At 44.9% G+C, this 21,407-nt stretch overlaps 2 protein-coding genes and 1 long non-coding RNA gene across 5 annotated transcripts in view; 2 read left to right on the top strand and 1 right to left on the bottom strand.

Annotated features, from left to right (window-relative positions):
- LOC109418830 (uncharacterized) overlaps positions 1 to 3,241 on the top strand; it is a 53,037-nt gene extending 49,796 nt beyond the window's left edge. For all 3 annotated transcript variants that reach the window (XM_062861138.1, XM_062861137.1, XM_019693065.3), the window contains exons 5-6: positions 55 to 1,987; positions 2,046 to 3,241. In XM_062861138.1, coding sequence (XP_062717122.1) covers positions 55 to 1,987; positions 2,046 to 2,169 — 2,057 coding nt within the window. In that variant the 3' untranslated portion in view covers positions 2,170 to 3,241. The remainder of the gene's footprint in view (positions 1 to 54; positions 1,988 to 2,045) is intronic.
- Positions 3,242 to 11,945: 8,704 nt separating this feature from the next.
- On the top strand, positions 11,946 to 19,669 carry LOC134292201 (uncharacterized). Its single transcript, XR_009999520.1, has 2 exons — positions 11,946 to 13,871; positions 19,284 to 19,669. It is a non-coding gene; the product is annotated as an uncharacterized LOC134292201 (long non-coding RNA).
- A 327-nt stretch (positions 19,670 to 19,996) lies between these two features.
- On the bottom strand, positions 19,997 to 20,806 carry LOC109405821 (histone H2A-beta, sperm). Its single transcript, XM_019678881.3, has 2 exons — positions 20,466 to 20,806; positions 19,997 to 20,391 (listed from the first exon to the last, which is right to left on the bottom strand). The coding sequence occupies exons 1-2, from the start codon at positions 20,687 to 20,689 to the stop codon at positions 20,205 to 20,207; spliced, it is 411 nt and encodes a 136-aa protein (XP_019534426.1). The 5' UTR covers positions 20,690 to 20,806; the 3' UTR covers positions 19,997 to 20,204.
- Between the last annotated feature and the right edge of the window lie 601 nt (positions 20,807 to 21,407).

Genomic DNA, 21,407 nt, shown 5'->3' with positions numbered 1-21,407 from the left:
CAAATTATTTAGGAGTTTATCAATGTATGCATAATCAATGCTCTAATCTTCCAGAAATCGAATACTGTTTGGAGAGCAATAGCGTAAAAATAGCCGCCGCCCTAACCCGAATTCGCATTCAGAACAGTGCTTACAGTTTGATCACACTGCTCCCACCACATCTCCAGGACGACAAGGTCGCCGTCGTTGTATCGAATCCGATCATCACCGGGTGGATCAACACGTTCCGCATCAAAACCAAACGGCAGGCAAATGAACGTATGAGGAAGATAGGGTTCGAACTGATCGAAGAACCAACCGTTTCGCATTCCAGTTTGCTCAATCTCTACAATCCCAAAGACAGAATCTACATTCCACTCTCGGTGGGGAAATACAAGTGGGACAAGCTTTGTCCACAAGTCATTTCTCTGTATTCGGAAAACCGGACCGATTTCATACGATCTGAGGTTTTCACCCAGCATGAGATCATAATACAGGATAGATCGTTCATGATCGGTCCCACAGTTTTCACAAACCTCTTGGAGTTCTACGAGTTGTACGGTGATGTGGTTCAAACCCACATCTCCTCTCCCAGATCTACGGCCTTCCTGGCATCCCTGTTGATCAACAGTAAGAGATGCCGCAACTTCATCGCCTTTGGGTGTGGCAGTAAACTGAGCAGCTATCGATCGTACATGAATGCACTTGGTGTTACTAACGTTCGCCTTTACGCTGAAAACTTCGTGGATGTTCCACATGGAGCGAACATGATCGATAAGGTGGTGGGGATCTTCGCGAACCCGCCGAGCTCGTACTCGGCCGTTAGCGATCCGATAGATTTGATTTGTAGTCGCGGTGGGGATCTGTCTATGTTGGAGGTACTCTCCGAGTCGGAAATGACCGATGATAGTAGAAAACGAGTCGCTAAGGTTCTTGAACAGCAACGCGAAACTCTGAAACATGCTATGGCCAGACCTCAAGTGCAGTTCATTCTGTATCAGACGCACTCGATCGTGCCTACCGAGAACGAAGTCATGGTTGAGAAAGTAATTGAGTACATCAATCAAAGGGCATACGATGTCCATTTCCAAGCTGCAAAAGAAAAGGAACAAGCCGCGTTGGCAGAGGCCGCTGGGAATCAGATAGTTAACCGACTTATGATGGGTCGCCAAGATACGATTAAGAAACCGGAAGAGTCCGCGGCTGACAACGATCTCGATGCAGATGGAGAATCTCGAAAGCCATCGGAAGAGGAGATTGAAGTACCTCTGAGCGATCAGTTCGAAACGGCAGATCTTCCGGATTTCTGCCCGAACCGGGATGCTTGTTTGGATTTCGAGGAAGATGGTGTGTTCTTGTCGTTGATCAAACGAAAGGAGGTAATTCAACTCAACTCGAAGTACCTGATCAAGATCGCTGAGGTTCGCGGAATATTCGGCGACAATAGTGGTAATGAAGCGCGGACCAACGTCAAAATTACCAAACGAGCGGAGAAAAAATCCGAAGAACAGGAAGCAATTGAAATGGGAAATCGTAAGCGGCGACTGAAACGCCGCGGAAGCAACATGGACTCTCTGATCAGTCGCTTGAACACTCCGACTCAGGCTTCACTGAAGCGAAGTCACCACCATCGGATGTCTTCTGTGGAGCACAAATTTATGTTCTTCGACCCGTATCAGGAATGGTGCCCGAAGTTCGCCGGCGTCCGAAGTGAGTACAACCTTTCCGTGCTTAGTGATGATAAGTTGTCGCTGCACTCGGTGGATGAGATACCACGTGCTCGTATTTGGTGGCGCGAAACGATCGCGTATGTGCGGAATAAGATTCGGAGGAAAAAGCAGTGCGAAGAGGAAGATTTACCAGCGTTGGCACTTAAAAGACAGTTTGGAACGGGAAAGCTTGGGGAAGGAGATTTTTCCAAGAGATTCCGTAGCAGCTACTGTAACCGTGTGCCTTATCCGTTGCCCGTACGCATCTTAGAATTCAGACAGTATAACTCGGAAAACAGGTAGAATGTGCATAACTTTAATGTTGCGTGAGCAATATAATTTCGTTTCTTTTTTCAGCCTGCTTTATCGGGCCGATAAAGATGTCAAAGCAGTGATCAAGGCAGTCCGACTAAGTCGACAAAACGCCATTGCCAGCGACTACGGACGACGGATTCGCGTACGAACCTCGCAGTCTTGCTGAAAAAGTTAAGCCAAGGCAGCGTGCAGGTTTTATTGCTAGAATTTCAGAGTAACCCACCAGATGCTATCATTATTGTAGACAATCAAGTTTTTTTTTGCTATTGTCGTGTTCATACAACATTCTGAATATAGAACAAAAAGAAATCCAATGTGACCATATAGCGGAAACGGTAACGCGTGGTTATTCAGAGTGAGCACAGAGAACAGACATCCAAGCCTATAGAAAATTTTCTCGAATGCTGTGTACGGTTTCAACTTTTTTAGCGTTGACAACACTAGCGTCACCTATGCGGCAAATTGCCGGCTGTTCGGGCTCTAAAGAAGTTGATCATCAATATTAATTTATATTCCCGATCAGCCTAGATAGCCGTGTAGTGGCGGTAGCAGTTCCCTCAACTGGCTAAGAATATCACTACGGATTGCCTAATCCGGTGGTAAAAGTCCACCAAACAAGCGACCCCTAATTCATGGTGTTAAGCGTACCGTGCCAAGGAATGAATGTTTAGGGGGGTCTAATAAAAACTTAACCGTGAACGGAGCCTGTGGAGTACCAGGGCACCCTCCACAGTATGTTGCCCTTACTGTGTTAAACGGAGCAATGACGCAGTGGACCTTATTTGTCTCCGGGATAATCGGCCACTTTTCTTACGTCTCAATTCCGAGGCTTAATAAAAGTGGGTAAATGAATTTTACCCAGGAATTAAGTTCGTACAAGTAAACCTTCATCACGCAAAGCACCTCTGCTGTGTTGAGTCGAAGGTTTAAAAAAGAAGGACTGGAAGTGGCGCTTATTCAAGAGCCATGGTCCAATAAACGAAAGATTCTTGGAGTTCTGACACAAAATAGTAAACTATTTTATGATGAGCAACAAGATTCGCCCAGAACCGCTGTCTTAGTACGCAAAACGTTAAAATGCTATCCTATTACAGAGTTTATCAGAAAGGACATTGTTGCGGTCATGGTAGAGGTACCAACCACTAGGGGTAAAACTGAGATCGCTGTGGCTTCAGCTTACTTTCCTGGTGATGTTCCTGAGGTACCTCCTCCTGAGATCGCATCATTTGTTCAATTCTGTAAAGAAAACAACAAATCGTTTATCATTGGCTGTGACGCCAATGCGCATCACAGGGGGGTTTGGGGTAGTACGGATATTAACAGTCGAGGTGAGTCACTATTAGAGTATCTGTCTTCCAACAATATAGACATTTTCAATTATGGTGATAAACCTACTTTCTCAAATGTAATCAGACAAGAGGTCTTGGATCTAACACTGTGCAATGCTGCAATCTTTGACAAGATCACAAACTGGCACGTGTCAGATGAGATTTCTCTATCTGATCATAAACACATAATCTTCAAATGGAGTGGTGGAGATTATTCTAGAACCGCATTTAGAAATCCCAGGAGGACAAACTGGGATCAATATGTTTTTTTTTTTTTTTTTTTTTTTTTATTTAGTTAACATCAAATTCATGATAATACTGAATCAACAATTTGCCGCCATAATACTCGATTTGCAGCTGCAGCTCTCCAACGTCGGTCACGCCCAACACTCGCCAGATCACGCTCCACCTGGTCCGCCCATCGTGCTCTCTGCGCTCCACGCCTTCTTGTACCAACCGGATGGTTAGCAAACACCAACTTTGCAGGGTTGTTGTCCGGCATTCTTGCAACATGCCCTGCCCATCGTATCCTTCCGGCTTTGGCCACTTTCTGGATGCTGGGTTCGCCGTAAAGTGCAGCGAGCTCGTGGTTCATCCTTCTCCGCCACACACCGTTCTCCTGCACGCCGCCGAAGATCGTCCTTAGCACCCGTCGCTCGAAAACTCCGAGTGCTTGCATGTCCTCCTCGAGCATCTTATTAACGTCTTGTACATGGTACATTTGGTGCGGGGGTGAATCTTTTTTGACCGCAGTTTCTTCTGGAGCCCATAATAGGCACGACTTCCACTGATGATGCGCCTTCGTATGTTACGGCTCACGTTATTGTCAGCCGTTAGCAAGGAACCGAGGTAGACGAATTCTTCTACCACCTCGAAAGTGTCCCCGTCTATCGTAACATTGCTGCCAAGGCTTGTCCTGTCTCGCTCAGTCCCACCTACCAGCATGTACTTTGTCTTAGCCGCATTCACCACCAGTCCGACCTTTGCTGCTTCACGTTTCAGGCGGGTGTACTGTTCTGCCACCGTTCCAAATGTCCTAGCAATAATATCCATGTCATCCGCAAAACATACAAATTGGCTGGATTTCGTGAAGATCGTACCCCGGCTGTTGAGCCCGGCTCGTCGCATAACACCTTCCAGGGCGATGTTGAATAGTAGGCAGAAAAGTCCATCACCTTGTCGTAGTCCCCGTCGAGTTTCAAATGAACTGGATAGTTCACTCGAAATCCTTACGCTGTTCTGCACACCGTCCATCGTTGCTCTTATCAGTCTAGTCAACTTCCCGGGAAAGCTGTTCTCGTCCATAATTTTCCATAGCTCTGTGCGGTCGATACTGTCGTATGCCGCTTTGAAGTCGATGAACAGGTGATGCGTTGGGACCTGGTATTCACGGCATTTCTGGAGGATTTGCCGTACGGTGAAGATCTGGTCCGTTGTCGACCGGCCGTCGATGAAACCGACTTGGTAACTTCCCACGAACTCATTTACTTTAGGTGAAAGACGACGGAAGATGATCTGGGATAGCACTTTGTAGGCGGCATTCAAAATGGTGATCGCTCGAAAGTTCTCACATATTAACTTGTCGCCTTTCTTGTGGATGGGACAGATTATCCCTTCCTTCCACTCCTCCGGCAGCTGTTCGGTTTCCCAGATCTTGACAACTAACTGGTGCAGACAGGTGGCCAACTTTTCCGGGCCCATCTTGATGAGTTCCGCTGCGATACCGTCCTTACCAGCCGCTTTGTTGTTTTTGAGCTGGTGGATGGCATCCTTAACTTCCCTCAGCGTGGGAGTTGGTTCGTTCCCGTCCTCTGCTGCACCAACATAGTCATTTCCTCCGCTGCCTTGGTCCTCCGTGCCTACATTCTCTTCGCCATACAGGTGCTCATCGAAGTGCTGCTTCCACCTTTCGATCACCTCACGTTTGTCCGTCAGGAGGCTCCCATCCTTATCCCTGCAGATTTCGGCTTGCGGCACGTAGCCTTTGCGGGATGCGTTGAGCTTCTGGTAGAACTTGCGTGTTTCCTGTGAACGGCACAGCAGTTCCATTTCCTCGCACTCCGCTTCTTCCAGGCGGCGCTTTTTCTCCCGGAAGAGACGGGTCTGCTGCTTCCGCTTCTGTCTGTATCGCTCCACATTCTGTCGGGTTCCATGCTGCAGCATTACCGCCCGCGCTGCATCCTTCTCCTCCAGAACCGCTCTGCACTCCTCGTCGAACCAATCGTTTCGTCGACTCCGTTCTACGTACCCGATAGTGCTCTCAGCTGCGTTGTTGATGGCTGCTTTGATTGTACTCCAGCAGTCCTCTAGAGGGGCCACATCGAGCACACCCTCGTCCGGCAACGCTGCCTCGAGATTCTGCGCGTATGCGGTGGCGACATTCGATTGCTTCAGTCGCTCTAGATCGTACCGGGGCGGCCGCCGGTAATGTACGTTGTTAATAACGGAGAGTTTTGGGCGCAGTTTAACCATCACCAGGTAGTGATCGGAGTCGATATTAGCGCCACGATAGGTCCTGACGTCGATAATGTCGGAGAAGTGCCGTCCATCAATCAGAACGTGGTCGATTTGCGATTCCGTTTGTTGTGGTGATCTCCAGGTGTAACGATAAGGGAGGCTGTGCTGGAAGAAGGTGCTACGAATGGCCATGTTCTTGGAGGCGGCGAAATCGATGAGGCGTAGGCCATTTTCGTTCGTCAGCTGGTGGGCGCTGAACTTTCCAATCGTCGGTCTGAATTCCTCCTCCTGGCCTACCTGAGCGTTTAGATCCCCTATGATGATCTTGACGTCGTGGTTTGGGCAGCGGTCGTACTCGCGTTCGAGCTGCGCGTAAAATGCGTCTTTGTCATCATCAGTGCTTCCGGAGTGAGGGCTGTGCACGTTTATTATGCTAATGTTGAAGAATCGGCCCTTGATCCTCAACCTGCACATGCTTTCATCGATCGGCCACCAACCGATCACGCGCCTCTGCATGTCGCCCATCACTATAAAAGCTGTTCCCAGCTCACGTGTGTTGCCGCAACTCTGGTAGATGGTATGATTACCTCTAAACGTTCGCACCATAGATCCTGTCCAACACACCTCCTGCAGCGCTACGATTCCGAACCCGCGGTCCTTCAGTATATCGGCGAGTATGCGGGTGCTCCCGATGAAGTTGAGAGATCTGCAGTTCCACGTACCGAGCTTCCAATCGCAAGTCCCTTTTCGTCGCTGTGGTCGTCGCCATTGGTATCGGTTCGCATTCTTCTCTTGTTGATTTTCCGGTGCTAGTCTTTTTTACGGCTGGCTCGCAGTGCCTGACACCAACCCACTAACCCAGGGAGCTGGGCTTACCTTCCCGGAAGCTACGGGTTCTGCATTGGCATTTCCTCCAACTACAGTGCTAAATAGCTAGGCTCGAGCGCCAGTCTTCGCCGGGGGTGGTGTTTTTAATGGGCGCCCAGGAGATAATATTTTACCTGAGCTTCCATCAATATGTAGAATTGTTGAATACGCATTCGTTTACAATGGGAGAAACTATTGATTCAACCCAAAAGTTGGAATCATTTTCTCAAAGGGTAAATGAAAGTATCATCAATTCCTTTAACGGAAGTTGTCCCACCATACAATCGTCTTCTACTAGAGATGTGCCATGGTGGAACTTTAAACTGGATCGCCTTAGAAATTTTTTTCGTAAAATGTTCAATAGAGCGAAACAAACGGGAGATTGGACTCAGTACAGGAAAGCCCTGACTGAGTACAACAACGAAATACGAACATCTAAAAGAAAGTCTTGGATGCTGACATGTGAAAGCATAAACAGCACTCCTATAGTTGCAAGATTACAGAAAACGCTTGCAAAAGATCATTCAAATGAATTGGGAAACCTGAATTTCCAACGATACTATATCTTTGTCTGTGCTATATCTCTGGAAGGTGAAGGATGTCCTAGTATAAACTCTTCGGAGTCAACTAGTACAATAAACACCGCCTCAGATTTAGCTGATGAAATCTTCACGAAGGCCAGAGTGGAAAATGCAATTAGATCTTTTCAGCCTTTTAAATCTGCAGGAGTTGATGGAATATTTCCGGCACTGATTCAAAATGGAGAAGCGGTGTTGGTTCCGTCACTAATTCTGATGTTCAAGGCTAGTTTAAGATTGAATTACGTTCCATCAAAATGGAGACTTGTAAAAGTTATCTTTATACCAAAAAGGGGGAAGCGAGACAAGACGCATCCCAAAGCATACAGGCCAATTGGGTTTTTAAATTTTGAAAAATATATTGATTTTTTGATTTTATACGAAAGAGCACCTTTTTCTGAGCCACTATGATTTTTTTCAGATTTTTAGGACCTTATTTTGGTACCTAAAATCTATTTCAAAGAAATTTTTTGAAATCACCTTTTGACAGCTGGGCAACTGTTTGACAGCTCCGCCCAGTACAAACTGCGACGAGGGGTGATTCGACAAATCGCTCCCATACAAACTTCAAATTGATTTTTAAATAGGTTCCCGGGCTCCAAAATTCATGAAAATTTGGATTTCGGCTCAGTTTGACATGCAGATTCAGAATATCGAATTATCTCAACACCGTTAAAGAAGCCAATTAGTCTTTCTTCAGTTTTGTTGAAGACTATGGAAAAGGTTTTGAAGGATTTTATCAATTCTTCTTACATAAAAGAGCATCCCCTATCAGACTTCCACTTTGCTTATCAATCTGGTAAGTCAACGGTTACGACACTTCATTCGCTAGTAACAAAGGTGGAAAAAACGTTTTCAGCAAAAGAAATAGCTCTATGCGCCTTTTTAGACATAGAAGGAGCGTTTGATAATGCCTCCTATTCATCTATGAAGCGTGCCATGGAGAACAAAAACTTCGACCAATGTATCATACATTGGATTTATACTGTGCTTGCAAAAAGAGAAATCACCTCTGAGCTGGGAAGTTCTTCTATAACAGTAAGGTTGCCCTCAAGGAGGAGTCCTCTCACCACTAATGTGGTCCTTAGTTGTAGACGATCTTCTAAGAAGCTTGAAGGAAAAAGGTTTCGAAGTTGTGGGCTTTGCAGACGATATAGTCATAATAGTGAGAGGAAAGTATGACGAAACTGTTTCGGAGAGAATGCAAATGGCCCTAAACTGTACACATTCATGGTGTATTAAGGAGGGCCTTAGCATCAACCCGTCAAAAGTCGTAATTGTCCCTTTCACTAGGAGAAGGAAGATCAACCTAAAAGCTTTTCGGCTTGGAGGGATACAAATTCATCCTAATGATCGAGTCAAATACTTAGGTTTGATACTGGATGCTAAACTGAACTGGAATGCTAAAATTGAGTCCGTGATCGGTAAGGCAACAAGTGCGTTCTGATTATGCTCCAAAACTATTGACAGGAAGTGGGGCTTGAAACCAAAAATGATAATGTGGATTTATACTGCCATAATCCGCCCAAAACTGACGTATGCTTCGTTTGTCTGGTGGCCAAAAACAAAAGAGGCTACCACACAATCAAAGTTTGCAAAAATTCAACGTCTTGCGTCCATTGCTGTTACACGAGCGATGCGAAGCACTCCATCAAAAGCTTTAGATGCGATTCTCTATCTACTACCTTTGCACGAGTACGTGCAATTAGAAGCAGAAAATGAATTGCTGAGACTTGAACGAGTTGAAAAGTTTATGCCAGGTGATTAAAGACTGGATGAAACCTGTGGAGAACCATGATGTTCCTTACAAGTTGCACGAAACAACTCGTGCAGATTGGGATGTTGGAGGTCCCACTGTTCGTCAAGGGTCTATCAAATTCTTTACGAATGGCTCAAAAGTTGGAATTAAAAACGGGAGCAGGAATCTACGGCCCTGGAATACAAATGTCAGTGGCGATGGGACACTATCCATATATGGCCGGGGTTCTGCTAAACCGAACTAAGCGCCAAAAAGATAATTCCGAGATAATTGAGCTTAAAGTTCAACCACTCACAAATTAACAACAGCGGATATTATTTGAAACTTTTCCGCACACAGGTGACTTACAAGCCTTCTTTAACCATCAGAAATGAAGAATACATGTAAATTATTTGAAATCATTGATATAATTACATTTTATTTCTTGGTACTTTGCACTCAGTTCACTCTGGCTGATCAAAAACATTTGAAAGTGGTTTATAGTTCAGTTTGGCTGAATGTGTTTTTTTTGTTTCAGATAAAACCAGTTGGATTGTGAAAACAATCTTGATTTTTCATCGTCTATCAAGTTGAAATCGATATCACTCACTGTTACGTCCTGGAGTTCGGGGTGGCCGGGAGACATGACAGTCTATTGAAACTCCCAGGCGTAGCGAAATTAACACGTTAAAACATAACTTTATTTACATTAAAATAACATTACAAAACGACACGCATGTACGACACGGCGACTACATTACTTCTATTCTAATCTCTGCGATTGTGCATCGACCGAGGCATAACGAAATGCTATCGGCGAGCACGCAGAACGGCGAGAGCATGAGACCCAGTCCAGTGGTTCTCAACATCTCCCCCTCTAATTGGTTGACGGTAAACCATTACAGCGGTCTTCTGGCGCAGGAAGAGCGATGATGGTGGACGGTGGTGAAAGCGTGGCCGGTGATCATGTTATCGAGGAGGACTGTGGTGCACACACGCAGTTTGACTCTCACTCCACCATGGTTGATCATCCACTCAAAGACGTCGCTGAACACTGAGGCACGTCCACGTGTCAAATCCATCCGATGCCCATGTCGATCCAGAATTGCACGAACTTTCGATCCGACTCAATCGCGCCGATCTGTGGGCACTTATCGGTGATCATGATTTCTTCCCGAAGTGATCCTACAACGGACGACTTGAACACCTCTGCCGCACACTCGTTCTGCTGAGCGTGTTCGAAAACCTCATCACTACTGCCGTCGGGTGGTGCAGGTACGGCAAAAGGGTTTTTTATTTCTTGCTTCTGCTGCTGTGGATCATCACGATGAAGCGTCGACACTGGAACAATAAGCTCATCCATTTGTGGCTGCCGCGGTTGCAATTCAATTATCACCACCGCCGTTGTTTCGATAACGTTTGGATGCGAAGCTTGATGCTGTGTTACTTGCTGTTGCGCGCTCATCGGGGAAGACTCTGGTGACTCGTATGCTGGCTGCAGTCCTCGAGCAGCCCAACATAGAGAAAACATCAATTGCGTCTGTTGGTTGAATGTTTTCATTCGCTCCACATAAGCTTGGTATTGGAGCTCCATCAGCCGATTGTTACTATCAAAGTATTTGTCGCTGGCTTCTCGCATCTGCCGAAACTGCTCATCGAGGTACTGCTCTCGATCGAGTGGAAACCGGCCTGACGATGATGGCGGCGGTGGTGCTTGTACCGCTGACTGCCCATCATATGGTAGCGAATCAATGGGCCATTCACTGATTCCAGCTGGGGTTTGATGCGAGGGTTGATTGTTGCACTGGTGCTGCTGCTGAGGACGGATTTCCACGGGCACTGATGGGAATGGAGCATTTTGCCCAAGTAACCACGAAGCCGTATATAAGTGCATCAATTTTGCTGTATATTGATAACTAAAATTATGAATATAATGCTGCATTACTTTAAACACATCATTGAAGCAATATTAAAGTCGAAAAGGGCCCTACTAAAATCAAATTAATGCCACATATTGCAGCACGCTGACAGCCATTGCTAAAGCAATATAAATGCATGTGCTGTACATTTGCATTTCACATGCTTGATACGTGCAACACGAAAAACCTAAACAAAAATCTATTTATAGCACCGTTTCGTTATCGACAGTACTGATGCCCCCACACATGAATGTTTTAACCATTATTTTTTTGTCGTCGGATCGGGAGTCGAACCAGAAGTGTTGAAGATCGCTAGATGAGTTCCATACGCGCTGGCGCCTTGGACCGTTTCTGCTGCAGTGATATCAACAGATATTTCATCAACTTAAAGGAAACTGTTCTTCTGTCTCAATCATTGTAGTAAAGAGTAAAACGACTATGTCATATGTAATAGAATACAGTAAATTATCACATTCCGATAAATTACTGATAAATACATAATGCATTTTAAAAGATATTTAATCAACATAAGAAAATTAAAACCTCGATTAAAACACCCTTCGTACACTGCTCATATGCTAATTGTGATTTCCATCGTTATTGGCATGTGATAGCAGCCTACAGAAAAGAGAAAAGTTCATCTCTAAATAGGTTTTGCTGTCGTCGATCGGTGGCTCATACGGGGAATCAGTTGGTCGGTAGTCGAACCAGAAATGTTGAAGACCGCTAGAGTTGACCGTAAAGTTATTCAATCTTCTTGATTTCATTTGTTTACCATTAGAGTCAAGCTTTTATAATTGTATTGTTAGAGCAAACTTTGCTAGTTTGTACATTGCATTTATTCAGTTTTTGCAGTGTTGAATTATTGAATTATCTCATATCACCTTTTAATAAACCCGAATGTAAAGAAAAATGCAATGCATCATCACACTGATAATGTCAATCTAAAGGATTATTGCATGACAAGTGTGGAATTACTGCATTTCGCATTGCAAAGGTTGATATTCAGTCTAATTCGTGCAATGTTATAATGCTTGTGGTTACTTGGGTTGGTTCTGGTGTACTGACCTCTGAACCGGCGAGTGTTGCCACTGATCCACCTGACGCTGGTGCAGATCCTGTCCAGCCATTGAAGCCGAATGCTGGAGCTGTGCTTGCTCACTCCGCCCGATGTCCATTGTCTGGTCGTCGCCCATCTTCTCCTCCGCGGAAAACTTAACGTGTCGCGGGTCCTCACTGCACGCACGGATTTCTCGTCGCCACTGTTACGTCCTGGAGTTCGGGGTGGCCGGGAGACATGACAGTCTATTGAAACTCCCAGGCGTAGCGAAATTAACACGTTAAAACATAACTTTATTTACATTAAAATAACATTACAAAACGACACGTATGTACGACACGGCGACTACATTACTTCTATTCTAATCTCTGCGATTGTGCATCGACCGAGGCATAACGAAATGCTATCGGCGAGCACGCAGAACGGCGAGAGCATGAGACCCAGTCCAGTGGTTCTCAAAACTCACAATCCTTTACATGAATCAAAGAGGACGCGTATAGTATGGTAGCACGAAGGTCTCAAAATAGTGTTTAATATGAACGGCAGAAGCCCTCCCAGCTCAGCCCTCCCCACCCATGCATTTTTTCATAAGCGGTGCATGTGGAGGCACAGAGCAAGAGTGATTATGTCAAATGTTGTCCTTGCATGCCCTGTGGTCCTGAGATGTGAATGTGGAGCAATTTGTGTACTTCAAATTTATGCTGGTCGAAGAAAACCATGAAAATGTTCTGCCAAAGTGCACTAAGTACAAAAAAAAAATTCAAAAATGTGAAAAGATTCGAACTTTGATCATCTGAGTGATAACCAAGCGCGTTACCTCTAGGTCATATTACCTTGCTGAAGGTCTGTCGTTAAGTCTGAATGAAGTTCTAAATATTCTTCTCAAGGATGGTTTTTGTGAAAACGCCATTTTTCGATCAGCCAAAGTGAACCAAGTGTTTGATTTTTTTCAAGCTTTATTATTCTAATTAGCCTTGTTGTACAATGACGGCTCATGTGTTAAATTACCAGTATGAGGTGTATCGACATAACGCTTGTATTAAAAACCAGTTGGTTTTTGTATTCTTGAGAATAAATTGCTCCTAAAATGCTGTGGACTTGGTTCGGTCTGGCTGAATATGATTTGGAAAAATGGCGATAAACGCCATCGAAACATAATTGATTCCTCCAACACCCATATTTCTAATAACGTATTCATTTCTCTCACATATTGTTACTATGAGTCGGTTAGAAGTTAGAAATCTGACGGCGATGAGGAGAACTTGAAATGTTCATCACCTGGACCAAAACTAAAATATTTCGCTGATTCTATCGAATGGTTTACAGTTCACTCTGGTTGGATGCAAAATAATATTTTGTATGTTCTACCAAACAGAAATTTTGAATTTACTCCGCGAAGAGCTGTCAGAATTACTGGATTTTTACATGGAAGGAAGATCATCATTTTCTTCACCCAATGGTTAAAAAAAACTCAATTTTTCAAAAAATGGTCTTTGGTTCGGTTTAGCAGAACCCCGACCATATAGGGCCCATATAGCCGAGGCGGTAAACGTACGGGTATTCAGCATGACCATGCTGAGGGTGACGGGTTCGATTCCCGGTCGGTCCAGGATCTTTTCGTAAAGGAAATTTCCTTGACTTCCTTGGGCATAGAGTATCTTCGTGCCTGCCACACGATATACGCATGCAAAATGGTCATTGGCAGAGGAAGCTCTCAGTTAATAACTGTGGAAGTGCTCATAGAACACTAAGCTGAAAAGCAGGCTTTGTCCCAATGAGGACGTTACGCCAAGAAGAGAGAGAGAGGGGACACTATCTTACGGTGTTTCAAGCAGAGATTCTTGCTATTTTGAAATGCGCAAATATCTGCCTTGAGAGAAAATACAGATAGGTATGCAAATGTTTGTATTTTCTCAGATAGGTCTGTGGGAGTTTCGGTCGTTCCGCACACCTCGGGAGATTTTCCGACGCGGCGAATATAATAAACGAATTAATTCACGGACACAGAGTACTCAATCACAGCTCTATATTTATCGATAGTCAAAACTCAACTGACATTTATTGTGATAAAACTATATACATGTACGGTGGCAGTGTTGCCACCACATAACCCCCCTCCAGTCATGCTAGGAACCTTACTCGATGTCCTGACGGTGTTACCTTCGTAGAGGTATCCTGGGATGACTCTAGTAGCTGATTACAGGTGTAGGCTGGTTTCAATCTGTCAATGGAAATTCTCTGCTTCTTCCCTTTGATGCACAAAACCATGTTCTTGTCACCTCGTTCGATAACCTCGTACGGTCCCTCGTATGGATGTTGAAGAGGTCGTTTCACAGTGTCGACTCTAACAAAAACTGCTTTACACGTTTTCAGTTCGCTGGGTATGAACACACGCTGTTTGGAGTGACGTGTATTATTCATTGGTTTGATATGTTGGACGACCTGACGGAGTGATTGAACGAAATCCGATCGATTGGCTTGCTCCGTATGATGGTCAAAAAATTCTCCTGGAATACGCAGTGGTTGTCCGTATACCATTTCCGCCACAGAGCAGTTTGAGTCCTCGCGAATGGATGTTCGAAGTCCAAGTAGAATTAGTGGCAGTTTTTCACTCCAATGGGCAGAGTCGACACACATAATTGCCGCTTTCAGGGTTCGATGGAATCGCTCGACTAATCCGTTCGCTTGAGGATGATAAGCCGTGGTACGAGTTCTGACAGTCCCAAGCCATTTGGTCAGTTCCAGAAAGAGCTCTGATTCAAACTGTCGGCCTTGATCAGTGCTAATTGTTTCTGGTACACCAAAACGAGATACCCAGACCTGACAGAACGCACTTGCCACTGTTTCTGCCAGCATATCGGATAAGGGTATCGCTTCAGGCCATCGGCTAAATCTGTCTACAACAGTGAGAAGATATCGATAACCTTTGGATGGTGGTAGTGGTCCTACTAAATCCATGTGCACATGGCTGAAACGTCCTTGGGGAACATCGAAATCTCCCAACGCAGCGAGGGTGTGCCTATTGATTTTGGAACGCTGGCATCGATCGCACGATTTGACGAAGCTTGCGATGTCCTGGTTCATGGATGGCCATACGAACTTCGACGATAGTAGCTTCCTTGTTGCTCGAATGCCTGGATGCGACAACCCGTGGATAGTTTGCATGACGCGTAGACGGTGTTGCTTAGGAATGTAGGGACGGGATAACCGTTGGTCTGAAACGTCGCAATAGATTTGATTAGACGAACCCATTACATCCCTAAGTTCCAATCTCAATGACGTTGTCTTGCTTTTCAGAAGCCCTTGTAATTCGGGATCGTGCTTTTGTTCTACTGCAATGTCGTCATAATTTATCACAGTAGGTGTGGCAATAGCTTCCACTCTCGAGAAAGCATCAGCAACAAAATTGTTTTTGCCGCTAATATGCCGAATAGATCGCGTGAAGCTTGAAATATACTGGAGATACCTTTCTTCGTGTGGCAAATGAGTGGAATTTGAATCGAGCGCGAATGTGAGAGGGCGATGATCGGTAAATATGGTGAAATTCTTACCTTCAACCAAGTGCCGAAAGTATTTGACAGCAAGTTTCATCGCTGTAAGTTCTCGGCCGAAGACAGAATACTTTTTCTGCGAATTCGAAAACCTCTGTGAGAAGAAACCCAAAGGTTGCCAAGTTCCATTCGAATATTGCTGTAGCACTGCCCCCGCTGCTGCATCGGAAGCATCCACCATTAGCGCCAGCGGTTTCGAAGAGTCCGGATAGTGGAGTAATGTAGTCGCTGCTAAGCCTTGCTTACAAAGGTCGAATGCTTCTGCAGCTTGGGAACTCCATTCAATTTTTCGCTTGTCGTTTTTTCGATTTCCTTGAATGAGATTTTGCAAAGGCTTTTGCATTTCCGCTGCATGAGGCAAAAAACGTCTGTACCCATTGATCAAAGCTAGGAATCGACGAAGTTCTTTGATCGTGTTGGGTTGCTTATAATCGACGACGGCGGCTACTCTAGCTGACGTTGGTTTGATTCCTGATGCACTAACTCGATATCCAAGGAAATCTACTTCCGATTGTGCAAACTTACACTTCGAAAGATTCAATACTAGTCCATTTTTACGTAGTCGTTCGAAAACGACGCGTACGTGCTTTCGATGCTCCTTCTCGGATGCAGACGCGATACAAATATCGTCCACGAAAACGATGACGAAGTCCAGATCTCCAAAAATGCTGTGCATAAATCGTTGGAAAGATTGGCTCGCATTGCACAGACCGAATTGCATTCTTGTGAATTCGAATAATCCGAACGGGGTGATAACGGCTGTCTTGGGTATATCACTTTCTTCCACGGGTACGTTGTAGTAGGCACGTACCATGTCCAGGGTGGTAAAAACTTTTTTCCCTAGAAAATTGTTCAGAAGATCGTGGATGTGCGGTACCGGATACCGATCTGGAATGGTGACGCGATTCAGACTACGGTAATCCCCCACGAAACGCCACTCTCCATTCTTCTTCGGGACGCAATGTAGGGGGCTCGCCCAAGAACTTTTTGATGGTCGACAGATCCCGATCTCCGTCATCATTTCAAACTCCTTCTTTGCTGCTTGCAATTTGTCAGGAGCCATCCTGCGAGCTTTGCAGGCCACTGGAGGGCCTTTGGTCTGAATGTGGTGTGTAACATTGTGCTGAATTTCAGAACGCAAAGTAGGGGGTGTTGTGATCTCACGATACTCGGTCAGCAAATCACGGAACGGATGATTGGCATCGATCGTCGTCACACCGTGCACAATTGCCTCCGTGAGCCCTCCGGTCGAATGCAGCTTGGTTTTTCCATCAATAAGTTTGTGACTGCTGAGGTCCACGATTATTCCAAAGTAGGCCAGAAAATCGGCACCAATTATAGCGGTGGATACGTCAGCAATCAGAAAATTCCATGAAAATCGTCGTCGAAGTCCTAGATCCGTGGTAACGAAGCGACTTCCATAGGTTCTGATCGTCGAGCCGTTTGCAGCGTGTAGTTGGAAAGTCGAAGGGCCGTGCGTTTTATCAGTTCTGGTGGCCGGTAAAATCGATACATCCGAGCCTGTATCGATGAGGAATCTGATCTGCGATGTTCGGTCAAAGATGCGAAGACGATGGCTGTACTGACTTCCGCCCACTTCGTTGGTAACGGGTGGGCGGTTTTCTAGTTTTTTGACGGTTGGTAACTGCACGGGCTGCGACACCGCTCCGCATTGCCGCCGTACTTACGGTGATACCAACATACATCGTTGCTTGCAGCTAGTTGTCTACCGCGAGATGAAGAACGCGAACGACGTTGGGGTTTTGTTGTCATCCGGCGAATTTCGGCAGTTAATGCCGCGATTTGACTTCCAAGACTTTCTTGAGAGTACCCAAGTAACCACAAGCATTATAACATTGCACGAATTAGACTGAATATCAACCTTTGCAATGCGAAATGCAGTAATTCCACACTTGTCATGCAATAATCCTTTAGATTGACATTATCAGTGTGATGATGCATTGCATTTTTCTTTACATTCGGGTTTATTAAAAGGTGATATGAGATAATTCAATAATTCAACACTGCAAAAACTGAATAAATGCAATGTACAAACTAGCAAAGTTTGCTCTAACAATACAATTATAAAAGCTTGACTCTAATGGTAAACAAATGAAATCAAGAAGATTGAATAACTTTACGGTCAACTCTAGCGGTCTTCAACATTTCTGGTTCGACTACCGACCAACTGATTCCCCGTATGAGCCACCGATCGACGACAGCAAAACCTATTTAGAGATGAACTTTTCTCTTTTCTGTAGGCTGCTATCACATGCCAATAACGATGGAAATCACAATTAGCATATGAGCAGTGTACGAAGGGTGTTTTAATCGAGGTTTTAATTTTCTTATGTTGATTAAATATCTTTTAAAATGCATTATGTATTTATCAGTAATTTATCGGAATGTGATAATTTACTGTATTCTATTACATATGACATAGTCGTTTTACTCTTTACTACAATGATTGAGACAGAAGAACAGTTTCCTTTAAGTTGATGAAATATCTGTTGATATCACTGCAGCAGAAACGGTCCAAGGCGCCAGCGCGTATGGAACTCATCTAGCGATCTTCAACACTTCTGGTTCGACTCCCGATCCGACGACAAAAAAATAATGGTTAAAACATTCATGTGTGGGGGCATCAGTACTGTCGATAACGAAACGGTGCTATAAATAGATTTTTGTTTAGGTTTTTCGTGTTGCACGTATCAAGCATGTGAAATGCAAATGTACAGCACATGCATTTATATTGCTTTAGCAATGGCTGTCAGCGTGCTGCAATATGTGGCATTAATTTGATTTTAGTAGGGCCCTTTTCGACTTTAATATTGCTTCAATGATGTGTTTAAAGTAATGCAGCATTATATTCATAATTTTAGTTATCAATATACAGCAAAATTGATGCACTTATATACGGCTTCGTGGTTACTTGGGATATGGATCCAGTGTTGTGTCAGCCGCCGAGTTTGCGGGAACCGCTCGTGCTTCTGAAATAGTTGCAATTTGCGGCGACAGGTCCATGATTTTATCACCCATTTCTGCTATTTTGGAGAGGCTCCCATCGTTGATACTGAGTACGGCACGAACATTTGGCGGTAAACGTTGCAGGAACAACATTTTCAGCAGCGATTCGTCCACATTCAGACCTGTGGATATCTCCTGCATTTTTGCCAACAGATGAGTTGGCCGAAGGTCTCCAAGATCACACGTATTCAACAGACGCTCCAGCCGTGATTGCGGTGTCAACTCGAATCGGGAAATAAGACGAAGTTTGATCGCCTCATATTTGTCCGCTGCTGGTGGGTTTTTGACCAAATCTGCGACGTGACAAATTACAGATTGGTCAATTTTTGCGACGATGTGGTGGAATTTTGTAGAATCCTGCGTAACCCCTGCCAAGACAAACTGTGCCTCGGCCTGGGCGAACCACATGGCGGGGTCGGACTTCCAAAAGTCCGGCAATTTGACAGCCACCGCGGCTGCTGCTGCAGGCATCATTGTTGTTCCCGGACGCAACTGATCGTTCTGCATGGTCGATCTTTTTCTGTCCTATTTTCCACGAACTCGCGTTTCAAACTACCGCCGGGGTCACCAATGTGGGAGTTTCGGTCGTTCCGCACACCTCGGGAGATTTTCCGACGCGGCGAATATAATAAACGAATTAATTCACGGACACAGAGTACTCAATCACAGCTCTATATTTATCGATAGTCAAAACTCAACTGACATTTATTGTGATAAAACTATATACATGTACGGTGGCAGTGTTGCCACCACAGGTCTATGTACATACACTGGCCTAGTAACTGGACACTGCCCGAGCAGGTATCACTTGAAAAATATTGGTCATATTCAGAGTGATATCTGTCATTTCTGTAATACGGAACGTGAAACCTCGGAACATCTGCTTTGCAGTTGTGGTGCTTTATACACGCGCAGGCAAAGATTTCTAAATAGTGGTTGCTTGCAATCCAGTGAGATCTGGTCTGCAAAACCTGGGAAGGTCTTGGAGTTTATCAATTTCATTGCACCTGACTGGGAGACGACGCGTCGTGGCAGTAGCTGATTGCTTGACACATGGTAATTAGCTGGCTAGATGCGAATATCAAAACGGGACATGCCACAAAAGTTCAGCCTATTGGACGCAGTGGCTTAATTTCCCCAACAGGGGAGGAAAAAAAAACACTTTGAATCCAGAGTGTTTCCTCTTGGACTGAAATGGCTCTTGAACTCAAGACTCGAGGTTGGCTACCACCTTCACTGCCCCCATTGGCACAACAGTCCCATGTGAATAGGAAACCCAGCAAACATGCGACTGTTATGCGAATAGGGGCAGTTCGGCACACCACGCTAATGTTGAGTACAAAAAGCGAGATTTTCTCAACGTGTTGTACAAAATACAACAGCACGATCGCTCGAGGGTTAAGCCCATTAGGGCATATAGCACGCTGTATTCAAAATAAACCACGCTTGTTGCAAGTACAACTAAAAGTTATCGTTAATTAAAATACATATATTTAATCTCAAATCCGTAAGTTCCAATATTCAAAGCGCATATTACAAACTAACAAGGCTATGCCACTGGCACGCTTTTCTTATCCTCTAAAAATCAACTTGGTCATGGTAAAGAAAGGTACAGTGATGCTTCTCCGCGCAAAGTAATCTCTGCTCCCTATAGGATGGCTAAATACCTCCTTCTCTCAGTACTCCTGGCTTGGTCCAGCATCGCTACCCATTGCAGCCGCCTTCTTGATCTGGGTTCCCTTCGGCAGCAGCACCGTGTGGATGTTGGGCAACACGCCGCCCTGGGAGATGCTCACATGTTTCAGCAGCTGACTTAGCTCGTCGTCATTCCGGACAGCCAACTGGATGTGACGCGGAACAATGCTAAGGGAGAAACAATAGAAAACACCAACCAATGGATAATGGAAGGTTAAATTTTCCTACCCAACAAAACTTACCGGCTCTTCTTGTTATCCTTGGCGGCGTTTCCAGCCAGTTCCAGCACTTCGGCCATCAGATATTCCAGCGCGGCCGCCATATAAATTCCGGCACCCGTTCCGATGCGATCGGCGTACTGGCCCTTCTTCAGGGCGGTAGTAATTCGACCCACCGGGAAGGCTAATCCCGCTCGGGACGACTTTGTTTGCTTCGTTTTGGAAACTGTCTTACCTTTTTGGGACATTTTCCGATATTTTTGACGAATTTACTGCGAAATTGTGAAAAAAAATCTGAAATTGAAACGAACGGCCACAAAGAACGATCCTTATCGCGCGGGTTTGCAAACTTGAATGTGGCGCAAAAAAGTAAAACGATACAAACGAAATGTTTCCACGGCGTTTGTTGTAACGGGTAACGCAGGGGTGGAGTCATTTTTAATTCACACTTAAGGTGATACGGGGCCAGAGTTTCCGATTGCTCATGTGTACATAAATTCAGGCCAAACAATTCAATAGGTCCTATCTTCATTTGAGAGGCTCTCTTTGTTCACTTTCTCTTTCAATTATTGCAATGTAATGGTACACTTTTCAACTATTTTTGCAGTACAAATCAAAAGACGATTGTTTTCACCATCGTTCAATGCAAGGAGACAATCATAATACAAATAAACAGCTGAGATATTAACGAAAGAGAGGGAAACCAAAGAGAGCCTCTCTTCTGCAGATTGGACCTTTAGACATGTTTGGCCTGAAATGTGACAGCGAGCCTCACACCAAATTGTCTCCTATAGCTCTTCAAAATTGCAGTGTGCTGCGCTGCCAGGAGGCTCACGAAAATCTGATGGGTGCGAGCTTGGCGCATAGCTCCCGAGGAGTTCGTCTCATGCGCTGCGTGAGCTGTTGGTATCTAAGGTGAAAACAACTTCTTGGTAACGAAGAACCTCAACAACTTTTTTCCGTTCA

This window comes from Aedes albopictus, chromosome 3 (assembly GCF_035046485.1).
Source record: "Aedes albopictus strain Foshan chromosome 3, AalbF5, whole genome shotgun sequence".
In the NCBI taxonomy this organism is placed as follows: domain Eukaryota; kingdom Metazoa; phylum Arthropoda; class Insecta; order Diptera; family Culicidae; genus Aedes; species Aedes albopictus.
Note: the sequence above shows the minus strand (reverse complement) of the source record. Positions and strands in the feature narration are given on the sequence as shown.

What these genes read in the sequence shown, in the direction of transcription:
- LOC109405821 (XM_019678881.3), bottom strand. Translation starts at nt 20,689, where the DNA reads ATGTCCCAAAAAGGTAAGACAGTTTCCAAAACGAAGCAAACAAAGTCG. An exon ending in AAGGATAACAAGAAGAGCCG is followed by an intron (nt 20,392 to 20,465) that starts GTAAGTTTTGTT and finishes TTTCTCCCTTAG; the next exon opens with CATTGTTCCGCGTCACATCC.